This window comes from Geotrypetes seraphini, chromosome 6 (genome assembly GCF_902459505.1).
Source record: "Geotrypetes seraphini chromosome 6, aGeoSer1.1, whole genome shotgun sequence".
Taxonomy (NCBI): domain Eukaryota; kingdom Metazoa; phylum Chordata; class Amphibia; order Gymnophiona; family Dermophiidae; genus Geotrypetes; species Geotrypetes seraphini.
In genome coordinates this window covers 87,073,398-87,089,414 of record NC_047089.1, presented here as the reverse complement: position 1 = coordinate 87,089,414, position 16,017 = coordinate 87,073,398, and the positions used below count along the sequence as shown (strand labels likewise).

The 16,017-nt window shown below is 42.5% G+C and overlaps 1 protein-coding gene across 9 annotated transcripts in view; it reads right to left on the bottom strand.

Annotated features, from left to right (window-relative positions):
- Positions 1 to 16,017, bottom strand: part of MYCBP2 (MYC binding protein 2) — a 977,923-nt gene that overhangs the window by 632,638 nt on the left and 329,268 nt on the right. For all 9 annotated transcript variants that reach the window (XM_033949399.1, XM_033949405.1, XM_033949401.1 and 6 more), the window contains one exon: positions 14,134 to 14,253. In XM_033949399.1, the coding sequence (XP_033805290.1) occupies positions 14,134 to 14,253 (120 nt within the window). The remainder of the gene's footprint in view (positions 1 to 14,133; positions 14,254 to 16,017) is intronic.

Sequence of the window (16,017 nt, the reverse complement as noted above, 5' to 3'; positions counted from 1 at the left end):
CAGGTAAACAGCTTGAACAGCTGTCACCCACAGGTATAGAATTTCAGCACTGATTCTATAAACAGTGCCTAAAACACAAGTACCGAGGAACTTGGCACATATCACACATCAAGCTTAAGTTAGGTGCCATTCATGTAGTCATTCCCAGTGGTACCAGAACTTAGGTGCCTATAGGTACCCTAAGCTTAGGCGCACCGTACTTACACCTATTTGGCCTAAATACTGGTGCCTAAGTCCACTTTAGGGGTCTACAGAACACACCCACAATGCCCCTAATGATGCCTTCTTTCTGTACACCGATCTAGACACCTAACTTTAGGCATTTTTTATAGAATCAGGGCTTATTGTCTTCAAGTGTGCGTTTACAACATTCCTATTAGTGACAAAGAAAAATTAGGTTCTTACCTCGATAATCTTTCTTGTAGATGTGATTAGTGGTCCTGAATGCTAGGGTTTTGCAACTGAACCCACAAGTTGCTTGCAGAATGATGTCAATCATCTTTTGAACTCCACCTCCTTCCCAGGGAATTGCTCCTGCCTAGAGAATAGCACGGGAATAGAAATCCAACCCATCCCCACTGGAATCCAATCCATACCAGCAAGAAATCTTTTTCATCCCCGCCCATAACCATCTATATCAGAAGACCCATTTGAAAATAAGCAAAGACACTATTAATATCAAACTATTAAATAGGAAGAATACATACTTTGCAAGTGGGTCTCTGCCAGAGTCTCTAATGTAAATCATCAATAAATAAACCCTTAGGGGGGGCGCTAGAGAGCCCGATTAGTATGGAGGCTTGAGAAACGAGCTCCCGCCGACGGCTCCGCTATTTTACCTTCCACTCATTTTCTATAGAAATAAATTGTGATTTTTCTTGCTGAAACAATGCCTATTCCCAAGCAGGGCAAAACTGAGGCTGCTTTTGCCAGCACCTCAGGGGCTAAACGGCCGAAACAAGATCCCCTGTTAAGGGCGATGCGAGCAGGCCACGTGCAGATCCTGAGCTCTTGGTGTCGGATCAACTACAACTCATCTCTAATATGCTGTCTGCGATAAAGACGACATAAAGGATATTAAGCATGAAATTATTTCTCTTACTGAGAAAATGTCGTCAATGGACACCAAATTGGCTACCTAAGAACGGAAGAGTCAGCTTATTGACGAAATCGCCACGAATCAAAAAATGGATCGGAAAGCCCTGCAAGCGCTGGAGGTTCAGCTGGAAGACCTCGGTAATCGCAGCCGTAGGAATAACTTATGTATGAGGGGATTGAAGTCTCCGACGCCTGCAAATTCTTTGAAGATTGGCTCCTCAAGGTACTCTCTTTGAAATTCGACAGGGCCCTGGAGGTGGAGAGGGCCCACAGGGTTCCGGCCAAATCTCCTTCTGGCTCACAACTGGCGCATCCCATGGTAATGAAATTACTGCGCTTCCCTCATGTGGCGATGATCCTGGACAAGATGAAGTCACTCCATAAACTCGAATGGCAGGGTCTATATCTCTGCTGACTAACTACACCAAGGCCACAGCGGAGAAGCAACGCAAGTTTTTGGCCTTGCGCCCTCGTCTGCGTGCAATTGAGCCACGCTTTGTTCTCCTGTCGCCGGCGCGCTTCAAAATTACCTATCACAATAGAACCAAGATTTATATCTGAGGAGGTGGATCGCTTCTTGAAGGAACAGGAAGAGCTGCAGCATATGGACACTTGATTGCCTTTATGACTTACTATTTAGCCTGTTCTCTTTACTCTCGATGCATTAGCGCTCCATCAAAGGACCCAGACTGTCCTACTAGGAACACACAAATCTCGCCCCAAGCCTATCAAATATGGTGTTCCTCAAGGCGCCCTTCTATCCCCCCTCCTATTCAACCTCTACATCAGACCTGTCATTGATATAGCGCAGAAATATAGCATTAAAATCCACTCTTATGCAGATGACATCCAGCTGCTCCTCCCACTAGGCGAGAACCGATCGTCCCAAATTACTAACCTCCAACATTGCCTCTCTGATATGAAAACTTGGATGTCAAACAACAAACTTCAACTAAACGCCACTAAAACAGAACTCTTATGGATCAGGAAAAAAAGCACCAAATTCACACGTCCTACCCTAGCATGGGACTCCACTCTACTAACGGCAACAGATCAGGTACGCAGCCTAGGAGTAACTTTAGATGGACACTTATCCCTATCTGCCCACATATCCCAAGTAATCTCCACCTCCTTCTACTACCTCCGCCAACTGAAAAGGATCAAACCCTACATCTCCACACCTGACCTCGCCCAACTCCTCTACGCATATGTCCTCTCCAGAATGGATTACTGTAACTCCCTATTTAATGGACTAACCAAAAATAATCTCAAACGCCTCCAACGTGTCCAAAATGCAGCTATCCGCCTCCTACACAACCTCAACTACCATGATCCCGTCTCCCCAGCACTCCGCGCTGAACACTGGCTCCCAATTAGCCAGCGCTGTGCTTTCAAGGCCCTAGCAGTAGCCCACAAGAGAATTTATGCCACCACCCCCTCCTACATAAAATCTAAGCTTCCCATCTACATCCCCACTCGCTCCCTCCGCTCAAAATCAGAAATACGCCTATGCATTCCCCCTGGAAGGTCCCTCCTCTCAGAAACTGCCCGCAAACGATCCTACAGCCACTTCATCCCACATCTCTGGAATAAACTCCCCCCCCAACTCAGGCAACAGAACTCTTTATTGACATTCCGTAAAATGGTAAAGACCCTCCTCTTCAACTAAAGATCTCCCTCAGTCTACACCCCCCCTTAAACCCCACCTCTCTCTTCTCTCCCCTTTAACTTCTCCTAAATTTCAGTATAGTCCTCTCTTAGTCTGTACTCTGATAAATTGTCTGTACTCTGAAAAATTGTTTGTACCCTGATAAATATTGCACAATTTTGTATGTCCAAGCACCTAAACCTATTGTACATCTTATTTGCCTAATTACTTCTACTGTGTATGTTTACTTGTAGACCGTTCTGAGCTACTGGGAGAACGGGATATAAATCTAAATAAATAAATAAATAAAAAATAAATATGCCTGCTATGCTCTTAAGGGTTGTGAATGGAATGTATAATCATTATGTTTTCAGTATTTTTACCATATTGTTATTTGTGGGGTTGTTGGGGGGTGTGGGGTTGGTCACGGGCCTCCGTATTGTGGTGCCTCTTCCCGTTCACAGGCCTAAGGGGGGGGGCCTTTTTGGCGAGATGATTACAAGGCCTCTGTCTTGTGAGCGAGAGGGGATTAGGATGAATGTTGGGAGGGAGGGGGGTGTCTGTGTGTGTGTTTGGGGATTTTTTTGTGTTTGCAACAGGCTAGGCAGAGTTTCTCATTCTCTGGGTTCTTTAGGTAGTATGTAATCTGTGAATATGTTGTACAGTTTTTCTTGTTACTGCAGCAGAGGATCCTGTTATTCTTTAGTTTGAATGATTGCGATACCAGTTTTAATGTATTATCCCTGAATATTAGGGGTTTAAATCATCCTATCAAGAGGGAAAAAAAAATGCTGTTATTTTGTAAGCATCACTCTGCTCAGGTAGTCTTTTTGCAAGAAATCAAATTGAACGCAATTGAATCTGCTAAACTGAAACGGGATTGGGTCTCTTATTGTTTTTTCTCACCTGCAGTCTCCTCTAGGGGTGGGGTGGCCATTTTGCTGGCTAAACATCTCCAGTATTCCATCATACACTCCTCCCATGACTCTCAGGGCAGATGGGTCACGGTTACTCTCGACATTGATTCCCAACACTATACCTTTTTTATGGTTTATGGGCCCAATATTGCTGACCCGGGGTTTTTTCATGCCCTTCTATCACCACTGACTATTTTGTGCTGGGTGGTGATCGGAATTTGGTCCTTGATGCACATCTGGACAGCTGCTCTCAGACCTCCTATAGGCTTCCCAAAACACATCCTATCCTAATGAATATTATCCAATCTTATGGCTTGGCCGATGTCTGGCGCCTTTTCCACCCTAAGGACCTTGAATATACCGTCTGTTCAGCGCCCCATTCGTCTGTTATGAGATTGGACTACTTCCTTCTCTTTCATTCTCTCCTACACTTTGCATGGAATCCCTCTATACTTCCTTGTCTCTTTCAGATCATTCAGCGATTTCGGTTACTCTATGTTTATCTACTCCTTCCTCTCCTGCCTCCAAATGGCGCCTGAATGCCACTCTATTGGCCGATACTGAGTTTCTTGCCAAGGTCGAAACCTGGACCAGGGAATACCTTTCACATAATGATACCCCTGGTATGGTCTACCAGACTCTTTGGATGCATATAAGGCATACCTGAGAGGGGAAATAATAGCGTACTCCGCCCACCTAATAAAGAAAGTTAAAAACTTTTGACTGAATTGGACACCCAAATCAAGCATTTGGAAGTCCGCTATCACACCTCTCTGTCTCTGATTTGATGCAGCTTCGTAAGCTCAAATTTTGATATAGCTCTATTCTTTCCGAGAGGGCTGGTATTTTGCTGATGAATGAGGGGGCCTTGTATTATGAACATCGAAACAAAGCAGGTACAATGTTGGCCAATTACCTCAAACAGAAAAGAGGGCTAGCCGTATCAAGGCCCTTAAGACTTCTGGTCCCTTAATCACGGACCCAGGTACGTTAGATAGATTGTGAGTCCACCGGGACAGAGAGGGAAAATGCTTGAGTACCTGATTATAAAAACCGCTTAGATAACATTGATAGGCGGTATATAAAATCCTAATAAACCCTACTGCCTTAGCTGATCATTTTCGCTCCTTTTATGAACAATTATATACTTAGGGCGTTGATCCAACCATGGCCGATTTCGATGCTTTCTTTAAGGACATGGCCTCCCCAACATTGACACCTCAGCTCCTAGCGGAACTTAATCGGCCCCTCACCGCAGAGGAAATTGGAGAAGCTATAGCTGGCTTAAAATCTGGAAAAGCTCCTAGGGGGATGGATATTCGTTGGCTTTTTATAAAACTTTTCAATCGCTTTTGATTTCCCAGTTACTTAGGTTGTATGATGACTTTTTAGATAGAAGGACCAGTGGGGGAACCTTTGCTGAAGCTGACATTGTGGTTTTTCCAAAACCTGGTCGGGATCCCCTTCTGCCCAAAAATTAGACACATCCGGGCAAGATGATGGAAGCACTGATAAAGGACAGCATCTGTGAGCACATGGAAATAAACGGACAACTGAAAGAGAGCCAACATGGCTTCTGCAGGGGAAGGCCGTGCCAAACAAACTTACTGCATTTCTTTAAAGGTATAAACAGCGAGTTGGACAAAGGGGAACCCATAGACATCATTTACCTCGACTTCCAGAAAGCCTTTGACAAGGTGCCCCATGAGCGACTACTTAGGAAACTGCAAAACCACGGGGTGGAAGGGGATATATACAGATGGATTAAACACTGGTTGGCAGGCAGAAAACAAAGGGTTGGGGTGAAGGGACAATACTCAGGCTGGCGGAGTGTCACGAGCGGTGTTCCACAGGGGTCAGTGCTCGGACCGCTGCTGTTCAATGTGTTTATAAACGACCTGGAAACGGGGACGAAGTGTGAGGTTATAAAATTTGCAGATGACACCAAACTCTGCAGCAGGGTTAGGACTGCGGAGGAATGCGAAGACCTACAAAGGGACCTAAACAAACTGGAAGAGTGGGCAAACAAATGGCAAATGCGATTTAATACAGAGAAATGCAAGGTCATGCATATAGGGAAAAAGAACCCGATGTTCAGCTACAAAATGGGGGGATCGGTGCTAGGGGAAAGCAACCTTGAAAAGGACTTGGGTGTGCTAGTGGATACAACAATGAAATCAACGGCACAATGTGCAGCAGCCTCAAAGAAAGCAAATAGAATGTTGGGTATTATTAAGAAGGGTATCACAACCAGGACGAAGGAAGTTATCATGCCGATGTATCGAGCGATGGTGCGCCCGCACCTGGAGTACTGTGTCCAGTATTGGTCGCCGTACCTCAAGAAGGACATGGCGATGCTTGAGAGGGTCCAGAGAAGAGCGACAAAAATGATAAAAGGCATGGAAAACCTTTCATATGCAGACAGGTTAGAAAGGCTGGGGCTCTTCTCCCTGGAAAAGCGGAGACTCAGAGGAGACATGATAGTGACTTTCAAGATCATGAGAGGTATCGAGAAGGTAGACAGAGATAGATTCTTCAGACTAATGGGGCCCACAAGTACAAGGGGGCACTCGGAGAAGCTGAAAGGGGACAGGTTTAGAACCAATGCTAGGAAGTTCTTTTTCACTCAGAGGGTAGTGGATACATGGAACACACTGCCGGAGGCTGTGATAGGACAGAGTACACTCCAGGGTTTTAAAGAAGGATTAGATAAATTCCTGAAAGATAGGGGGATTGAGGGATACAGATAGAGGTAGAGATGGGATATAGAGAGAGTTTAGATAGAGACCAAGGGGATTTAAGGGTTCAGACAATGATCACCGTACAGGTCATGGGCCTGATGGGCCACCGCGGGTGCGGACTGCTGGGCGCGATGGACCTCTGGTCTGACTCAGCAGAGGCAACTTCTTATGTTCTTATCTCCTTACTCAATTATGATTGTAAAATTTATGCAAAACTTCTTGCAGAAAGACTGGCTAAAGCTCTTCCGTTACTCATTCACCCTACCCAATTTGGTTTTGTGAAGGGACAGCTGACAGCTGATAATTCCATGATATTTTGTCATATACTACAAGCCGCCCAAAATACCTCTACTCCTACATGTGTGATGTCCCTAGATGCAGAAAAAGCTTTTGACTTTGTGGAGTGGACATATTTATTCTATACTATGCGGTGGTTCCAGCTGGGTGATGCCTTTATTGATATGGTATGTCTTTTGTATGCTAATCCTAGGGCCAGATTGAACGTCGATGGCTATTTGTCTCCCTATTTCTCCCTGACTCAGGGAAAAAGACAGGGCTGTCCCCTATCGCCTCTCTTGTTCAATCTGGCCCTGGAACCTCTGCTGCGATGTTTGGACTCCTCTTCGGATATCCAGGTGGGTCCCAGAGAGGTCCGCATCTCTGCCTTTGCGGATGATGTGCTCCTCTACATTTCCAGGTTAGAGGCTGGTCTCCCAGCTATCCTTTCCCTTATTTCTGATTTTGGAAGGCTTACAGGCTATACCATAAATTGGGATAAGACTGAGGTTCTTCCTCTGAATCCTTACTGTACTCAGGATATGATAGCTCCGTATGGTCTTACCTGGTTTCTTCAGATATTAAATATCTAGGCATCTGCTTTTGTAACACCTGGCAAGATACGGTGGCCTTGAATGTCAAATCGTTGCTCACTAAACTTCAGACATTTTGTTCTCAATGGTCCCCTTTGCGCTTAACATGGTGGAGCAGATTGGAGACCATCCATATGATGCTGACCCCTCAAATCTTGAATATTCTACAAATGCTCCCATTGCCTCTCCCTCCCACCCTGTTCAAAAATGTGGATAGGATATTGACTAAGTACCTATGGAATGGGAAACCTTCTCATATAGCCCTATCTACTCTTAAGAAGCCCTGGAGTCAAGGGGGGAGGGTCAACTTCCCTCAATACTCTTCATATGTCAATGCAGCCTTAATAAGGGGCGCAAGTGGTTTTTGCCCCAGATGAGTTATGCTTTGCCCTATTGGGGGCTGATAGAGGAGGGCCTGGTAGCTCCCTATACTTTGGCTACAGCCTGCTTTTCTCACAATGTTCCCTGTTTCTAGAAGTGGATGGTGCTTTCTGTTACTCAGAAAGCGTTATTTCATCTCGGGAATACCCTTCCACACCCTATGTATACCAGTGTACACTCCCCTATATGGGATAACCCAGGCATTACTATTGAGTCACGTACGGTGTTTTGGCCTGCATGGATAAATTCTGGAATCTGGCGTATACAGGATATACTTGTAGATCGTAATCTGATGACTTTTGCTCAGTTACAATCAGCTTTTGGGATACCTCCTCATCAGGTATATAGATATTTGCAGTATAGATATTTGCAGTATTCATGCTTCTTTTGGTCCAGATTTGGAGAGCCTATACTTGGGTTCTGCATATTATGCTCCACTGCTGGCCCATTGGAGTTCCAGACCTCATGTAATGTCTATGATTTATGGCGCTCTTAAAACTTCAGGAGCGCAGCGTCCTCCTCCCATCCAGCGGCTGTGGGATCTTAACTGTACCATCACTGAGTATCAATGGGCCCAGGTGTGGCGCTACTGTAATCGACCCCTGCATTCGGCCTCCATTCGACAATCTCTGTTCTTCATAAATCCTTGTGAACTCCTGGAAAAACATCAGCGGTTCTCACTGACTTCTTCTGCTAGATGCTGGAGATGTTTGGCATTTACTGGTACTTTCCAACACTTGCTTTTTGACTGTTCCTTCGTCTCTGGCTTCTGGTCAGAGGTGGGGGATATTGTGAGCCGCATTCTCCCTGTTTCTGCTACTCTGGACTATCGTACAGTGATACTACACTCTACCATTCTGGAGCCCCCACTTCCTCGTCCACACTCTGCTCTCTTTGACATTCTTCTTGGACTGGCCATTAAAACCGTGTTGCTCTACTGGAAACAACAGTCCTCTGTATCTGTTTCTCGCTGGTGGCATATGGTTCTCAATGCATTCCAGTATGAGCTTCACATGGATGAACGCAGGGAATCGCAATCTGCTTTTCATCGTATTTGGTCTCCTATGCTCACATACTGCAATGACTGATCACCTGTACAGTGTTTTCTTTCTATTTTCATTTACTATATGCCTATGCACCTGTACTTGGCTTACTATCTCGTGTGCTTCTGCCACGGTGTGCATGTGACTGTCCCTGCCTTACTTATTGCTCTCCTTATTATTGATGATGCAGACTGTGCCTTATTGATGTTTTGATGTGTTTGACTTATGTTCTGTTTTGTTTTACCAATAAAAAGGATTGACTTTAAAAAAATGATAAAACCCTTAGCGCACATGCACACTTCAAACTTGGTGGGTCCGTGATCCGTGGCGTTGTGCCCACGCAGTTCCTGCCTCAGCTGATTTCCTGATCTCCGATGCCGGGTGACTTCTGACTACGATGTGCTTGCCGCCTTCCCAACCCTGTTCCTCCAAAACCTGAGAGGGGGGAGGGAGGAGAAGTGAAGCCGGCAAGCACAGTGTTGGAGCCCCTGGAACATGGGCGAAGTCGCTTCTTGGCTAGGGCAGCATTGGCAGAAGATAGGGCAGGGAGGGAAGCTTCAACTCGCTGCTCCTGTTTGCTTCAGACCTTCCTCACTGCCAGGTCCTGTCTTCGCAGAAACAGAAAGTAGGTGGGACCCGGCAGTGACGAAGGCCCTAAGCAAGCAGGAGCAGCGACTTGTGAATTCTGCGCTGCTCCTGGGAGGAGGGGGAGAGAGAGAATGAGAAATGCTGCCAATGGCTGTGTGAGACCGCAGGGGGAATTCTGCTGCAGCACCCTTTTGGGGAGACAGAGTGAAAGAGGGAGAAGGAAGACCAGGGAAGGGGGAGGGGGGAAGAGAAAGGCTGCTGTTGCACAGGGGGGGGGTAAAAGGAAGGGAGAAGGGCTACTGCTGGACAGGGGGGAGGTAAAAGGAAGGGAAACGGTCTACTGCTGGATAGGGGGAGCAGGGAAAGGGTGCTGCTGGGCAGGTGGGAAGTAAAATGGCTACTGCTAGACAGAGAGCAGGGAAGGGATGCTGCTGGACAAGGGGGAAAAGGGAAGGGGTACTGTTGGATAGGAGGGAGGTATAGAGCTACTGCTGGACAGGGGGAGCAAGAAACAAAGAAAGAAAGAATGGCCTCAGCGCCCCATTGTACTAAAAGTTTACACATCTATTCTAGCACCTGTTAATGTATCAGGCTTAAACACTAGTATCAAATATAAATACTCCAGTTGATGAAGACCCTCAAGCTATGTCAGCTGAAGACTTCCTCTGAAGGTGCCCAAAAAATCCTTTTTACCAAGCTTGGCAGGCAGCAGATGCTGGCACCTCAGTGGCTCAAAGATGATGTGACTGCTATGTTTGGTAGAAGGGAATTCCAGCCATCTTTGGAGGAGGTTTTCAGCTGGTGGTGCTTGGGGATCCCCACCAGCTACAGTAAATACTTTAACACTGGAGAAATAAAACAGAAATGCATTTCCTTTTCTGCTAACTACATTACCCAAAGCTAATCTATTTCAGTCAATAAATTCCTTAAGAACATAAAAATAGCCTTAATGGGTCAGACCAATGGTCCATCCAGCCCAGTATCCCAATTTCACAGAGGCCAATCCAAGTCACAAGTACCTAGCAAAAACCTAATTAGTAGCAGCATTCCATGTTACTGATCCAGGGCAAGAAGTAGCTAAGTCCATAGTCTATCTCAACAGCAAACTATGGACATTTCCTCTAGGAATTTGTCCAAACCTTTTTTTAAACTAGCTATATTAACCACTCTTACCACATTCTCTGGCAACACATTCCAGAACATAACTATTCTCTGAATTGTTTTCTATTGGTTTTAAAAGTATTACTCTAACTTCAAGTGTCCCCTAGTCTTTGTAAATCTTGATGCAGCAAAAAATTGATCCATTTCTACCGGTTCTATACCACTCAAGATTTTGTAGACTTCAACCATATCTCCCCTCAGCTGTCTCTTTTCTAAGTTGAAGAACCCTAACCTCTTTATTCTTTTCTCATATGAGTGGAATTCCATCCCCTTTATCATCTTGGTCGCTCTTCTTTAAACATTTTCTAGTGCCGCTAAATCGTTTTTGAGATAAGGAGACCAGAACTGAACTAAATACTCAAGGTGAGGTCGTACCACTGAGTGATACAGAGGCATTACAACATTCTTAGTCTTGTTTACTATCCCTTTTCTAATAATTCCTAGCATCTTGTTTGCTTTTTTGGCCACCGCTGCACATTGGGTAGAAGGCTTCAACATATTGTCTATGATGACACCCAGATCATTTGCTTGAGTGCTGACCCCCAAGGTGGACCCTAGCATCCAACAACTATGATTTGGATTATTCTTCCCAATGGAAATCACTTTGCATTTATCCACATTAAATTTTATCTGCCATTTCCTAAGATCGAACTGCAGTTTTTCACAGTCCGCATATGTTTTAACAACTTTGAACAATTTAGTGTAGTTCCAATTTCCAGGATCATTTATAAATAAGTTAAATAGCACCAGTCCCAGTGGAAACTTACTCTGCACTTGCTGACATGCACAACTTGCTTTTCTCTATTTTCATTGTGTTCTCACACTGATATTGTTCACCTTACTTTTTTATTCTGTATTTTTAGGTGACTCTTTATCTTATGGAGACTAATAATAAGCTAGAACCCTGTAGTATTGGAATCTATGATAGTTCTGAGTGCCATTCTATTCTGGAGAAAGCTGCTTGAAGCTTATTTCTGATTTCTCTTTGCCTGACCAAGAATTCATTAAAAGACGCTGTGGACTTTCTACTTTGTCTGTGGAATCTAATATCTATACTCATCATGAAGCCTTGATGCTGATGAAGTTTGAATTTCTACAGAAAAACTGTTGTAATCCGTTAAAAAACAGAATCACAGCAATTTCAAAGGTCTACGCCTAATTGATCTTCCTGCAGCTGATCATTTAAAAGCTATCACAAAGGACAATAGAACAACAGATGATCCAGTGTCCCTATTTCAAGATGACAGTGCCAGCATCTATTAGATTTAGAACTATCTAACTTCTGCAAACAAACTGGGGTCCAAAAAGATCTGTGTAACAAAAAAACCCAGGTTTGTCTCATAGATGCCAATGCCGTACATCTCCAGACAAAAACATTCTGAAAAAGTATTATTAATATATAATCTGGCAGAAGGAGAACTATACAAGATTTGAATCATTTGTATAAATCCAGATCCTATACCAAACTAATCCATTGCTTGATACATGAAAGTCCATTCCACACGATCAAAGAGACAGAGAAAGCCGGATCTTGCATTGTTTTTGATAAACTTAGCATATGAAATGCCAATCTAGTATTATTTGAAGAATGTCTTTGAGCAACCGATCATAACGATCATATAAGGGAGTGCCTTGGCTAATCTTAGAGCCAATAGCTTAGCCAAGAGTTTTCCATCCACATTAATTAAAGAAAAAGGCCTGTAGTTTGAAACCAACATGGGATCTTTATTTGGCTTTGGCAAAACAATAGTTAAAGATTCCGCCATAGTACCTGAAATACAACCTTTAGTTAGTTGTGATTGATATAAATTTAGAAGATGATGTAAAAGTGTAATTTGAAATGATTTGAAAAACTCCACAGTGAATCCATCACTACCCAGAGCGGATCCAACTCTGAGGGACTTCAACGTTACCTGGAGTTCCTTAAGTGATATAGGCGCTTCAAGATTTCCTTTTATATGCTCAGGAATTTTTGGCCCATGAATTAATTTTTAAAATTCTAAACCCTCAATTTCTTTATATGAATAAAGCTCAGAGGAATATAAAGCCTTGTAATATTTCAAAAACTGTTTTAAAATATTTCCAATTTGAGTATAAATTTTACCGTTCTCATCTTTAACGGCCGCAATCTTTACTTTTATTTTTTTAGCTTTAAGATATTTGGCCAATAATCTTCCCGCTTTATTCAAGTTTCCCTAATACAGACTTGCTGAGAAAACAAATTTTTCCTAGCCAATTGTGAGGAAATCTCATTATATTTAGCTTTCAACAGGGCCTGCAAAGTATTTTGTTCCCATTTTGAGGCCAATTGTGACTTTAGAGTCAAAATAATTTGTTACAAATTAAAAAATTGCAATTTTAGTTGTTTCCTAATGTGCGCCAAATATGAAATTATTTGCCCTCTCATTGTAGTTTTGAAAGCATCCCAAATAGTTTCCAAAGAGATTTCCTCCAAGGTATTGAGTTGAAAATACTCATCCATTTTTATTTGAATTTCCTCAAGAAAGTTTGAATCTGCAAGCAATGTATTATTAAATCTCCAAACAGGTCTATTAGAATCTTTTTCAATAAACTAAAACTCTATACAAATTCCAGCATGATCCGTCAAAAGGATCGGGTCTTTGCTGGCTTTTATAACCTGTTGAATTAGATGATTAGACACAAAAATGTAATCAATTCTTGAAAATGATTTATGAACATGAGAGCAGAAAGAAGTCATGAGCATTAAAATGAAGAATCTGCCATATATCCTTCAATCCACATGCTTGTACAAGTTTGTCTAGACCTAGTGATTTCATCTGCTTACTAGGTTGTTTATCCAATAATGGATCCATGACAGCATTGAAATCTCCAGCTACAATTAAATTAGATGTAGCCAGTAACAGAATTATTTGCTGGAGTTTTTTTAAAGAACTCGGCCTGATTTGAATTAGGAGCATTAATATTAAAAAGTGTCAGGGCACTGTTACCTGAAGTCATATCCACATGATGCCATCTGCCCATAGGATCAGCTTGTACATTACCAAATACAGCAGAACATCTTTTATTGACCAAGATAGCCACGCCAGCCTTTTTTGCCACCACAGGAGCACAAAAACAGTACTTAACCCACCCCCAACTAACTTGGCAGCCTCAATGTGTGATGTGTGTTTCTTGTAAAAAACAAACATCCACCCCCCTGTTTTAAAAAATTGAGAATTTTTTCCTCTTAATAGGATGGTTAAGTCCATTAACATTCAATGAAAATAATTTTAAAGCCATTCCAAATAATTAAAACATACTACTAGATAAATCCTTAATTACCCTTTGAACAACCATGTATATAGTATATCTAGACACATCCAGGACCTAAAAATAAAAATTCCCCCACCCCCAGCCCCTCCCTGTAAGCATCTCAATAACTTGGGTGCCTGCATCCAGATCAGCAATTACCATCTTTCCCAAGCCCCTTAATAACGTACCAGAAATTAATCTTCCCCAGGTAATAATAAATATTAAATAGATATGAACCCCAATTATATTAAATTATAATCTAATTTCAATTATATTATTAAGTATTAAGTGCATTAATAAAGAAATTACCATACAAATCATTATTTAATGCTTAATACCTTGCTGGGAAATGATTTTAGTGAAAAAGATAAAGAAATGCCACTGTGAACCTTAAGAATTTTTAGGTTTTTTTACCTGAATGGTGAAAACCACAGCTGACTTGGATGGCTCGGACTTCGCAGTCAAACCGTACAGCCCCAGGAGGATATGTGGCAATTTTGCTGGCATCTTTTTCTCCCCGTTCTCCACTTCCATCTGCAAATTTTAATTAACACACTGAATATTTATCACTATGGAACTGAAATGATTCCCCATTATATCAGAGAGAGAGAGGGAGAGAAATGTAGTTGAGTCATATTAAAAACATTAAAAAAAAAAAGACAAGAATCAAACTATTTTAGGAATAAGTAAAAAAACCAAGTAAGAATGCAGTTACCTGCAAAAGAAGCTTAAAAACAAAAGCTTTCACATTTCATTCCCTTCCATGTGAGAACCTCATTTGCCACAATTTTTAAATGTTAATAGAAATCTTTGATTTGCCCAGTCAATGATTTCTGCTGAATAAACAGACTGAAAAGGATTTTTTTTTTTTTAATTTAGAAAATGTAAACAGAAAAATTCCAATTGCAAAGCAAAATACCGTATTTTTCGCTCCGTAAGATGCACTTTTTCTACCCCCAAAAAGGGGGTGGAAATAAGGGTATGTCTTTATGGAGCGAATACCCACCTATAGGCAGCCCAGGCACCCCCCAGTACCTTTTAAAACCAGTTATTTTTAAAACTTTATATAATAAAACCCCAGCATTTTTATTCAGATTACTTATCCCTTATTCTGCAAAGAGAACCTTACGATCTAGCGAACAAAATCTTTTATCTATTCCCTCTCTTAAAATTATTAATACAAGGAGACAATTTATCTTCTCTTGTACAGCACCGCAGACATGGAACGCCCTCCCTATGTTTTTACGGGAGGAGAAAGAATTTGCTAAATTTAAAAATGAATTAAAAACTTTCCTTTTTAGAGATGCATTTGCAAGTTAATCTTTTATCTTATTGCTTTGTTTATTTTATTTCCCCCAATTGTCTTATTATCCTTTTGTATTTTCCTTTGATGTCTCCTCTTTTCTTTACAAATTGTATTTCATCCCTTCTTACCTTGTGTTTAACAATGTTAATTTTTAGCACATTAAGCTTATTTATTAATTGTATTGACTGTTTTGTTACCCAACATATGTAATTTTTAAAATGTACACCGCTTAGAAACTTGGTTTAAGCGGTTAATCAAGCCATCTAATAAACTTGAAACTTGAAACTTTTTTTTTTTTTTTAAAGTCCCCTTTCCATGCTCCTGCCTGTCTCCCTCGCCGGATGGCTCTTCTTCATTTCAGGGCCGGGCAGAGCAGTGCAGAAAGCAGGCACATGTTTGCATTCCTGCCTGGTCCGGTGCCGCTCCCCGATTGGCTGCAGTTAGTTCTCGTGACTTGCGAGAACTGACTGCAGCCATTCTGGGAGTGGCACCAGACCAGGCAAGAATGCATACAGCAAACGCCTGCCTTCTGCGCCGCTCTGCCCGGCCCTGAACCAAAGAATAGCCGTCCGGCGAGGGAGACAGGCAGGAGTGTGGAAAGAGACTTTAAAAGAGATATGAGGGGGTTGTGCCTGTGCTGCCTAGGGGGGGTTGCCTCTGCTGCCTACAGGGGGTGAGGTACCAGTGCTGCCTAGGGGGGTGCCTACACTGTCTATGGATTTTTCACTCTAAGACCCTATCTCGGCCTACCACTAGACCACCAGAGGGGGTACAGGGCAAGGCGGTGTGAAATTTTTTTCCTGGGTTTTCCTCCTCTACAGGTGGGTGCGTCTTATGGTCTTGTTGCATCTTATAGAGCGAAAAATACGGTAATCAGTGTACAACCTTTCGTGAAAAATGTGCTCAAGGTGTTCCTTTCCAGTTTTTCAATACTTTGAAAATTTTTACTCTCTCACCAGCTACTACTTAGAGGTAAAAGCAATTCTCTATAA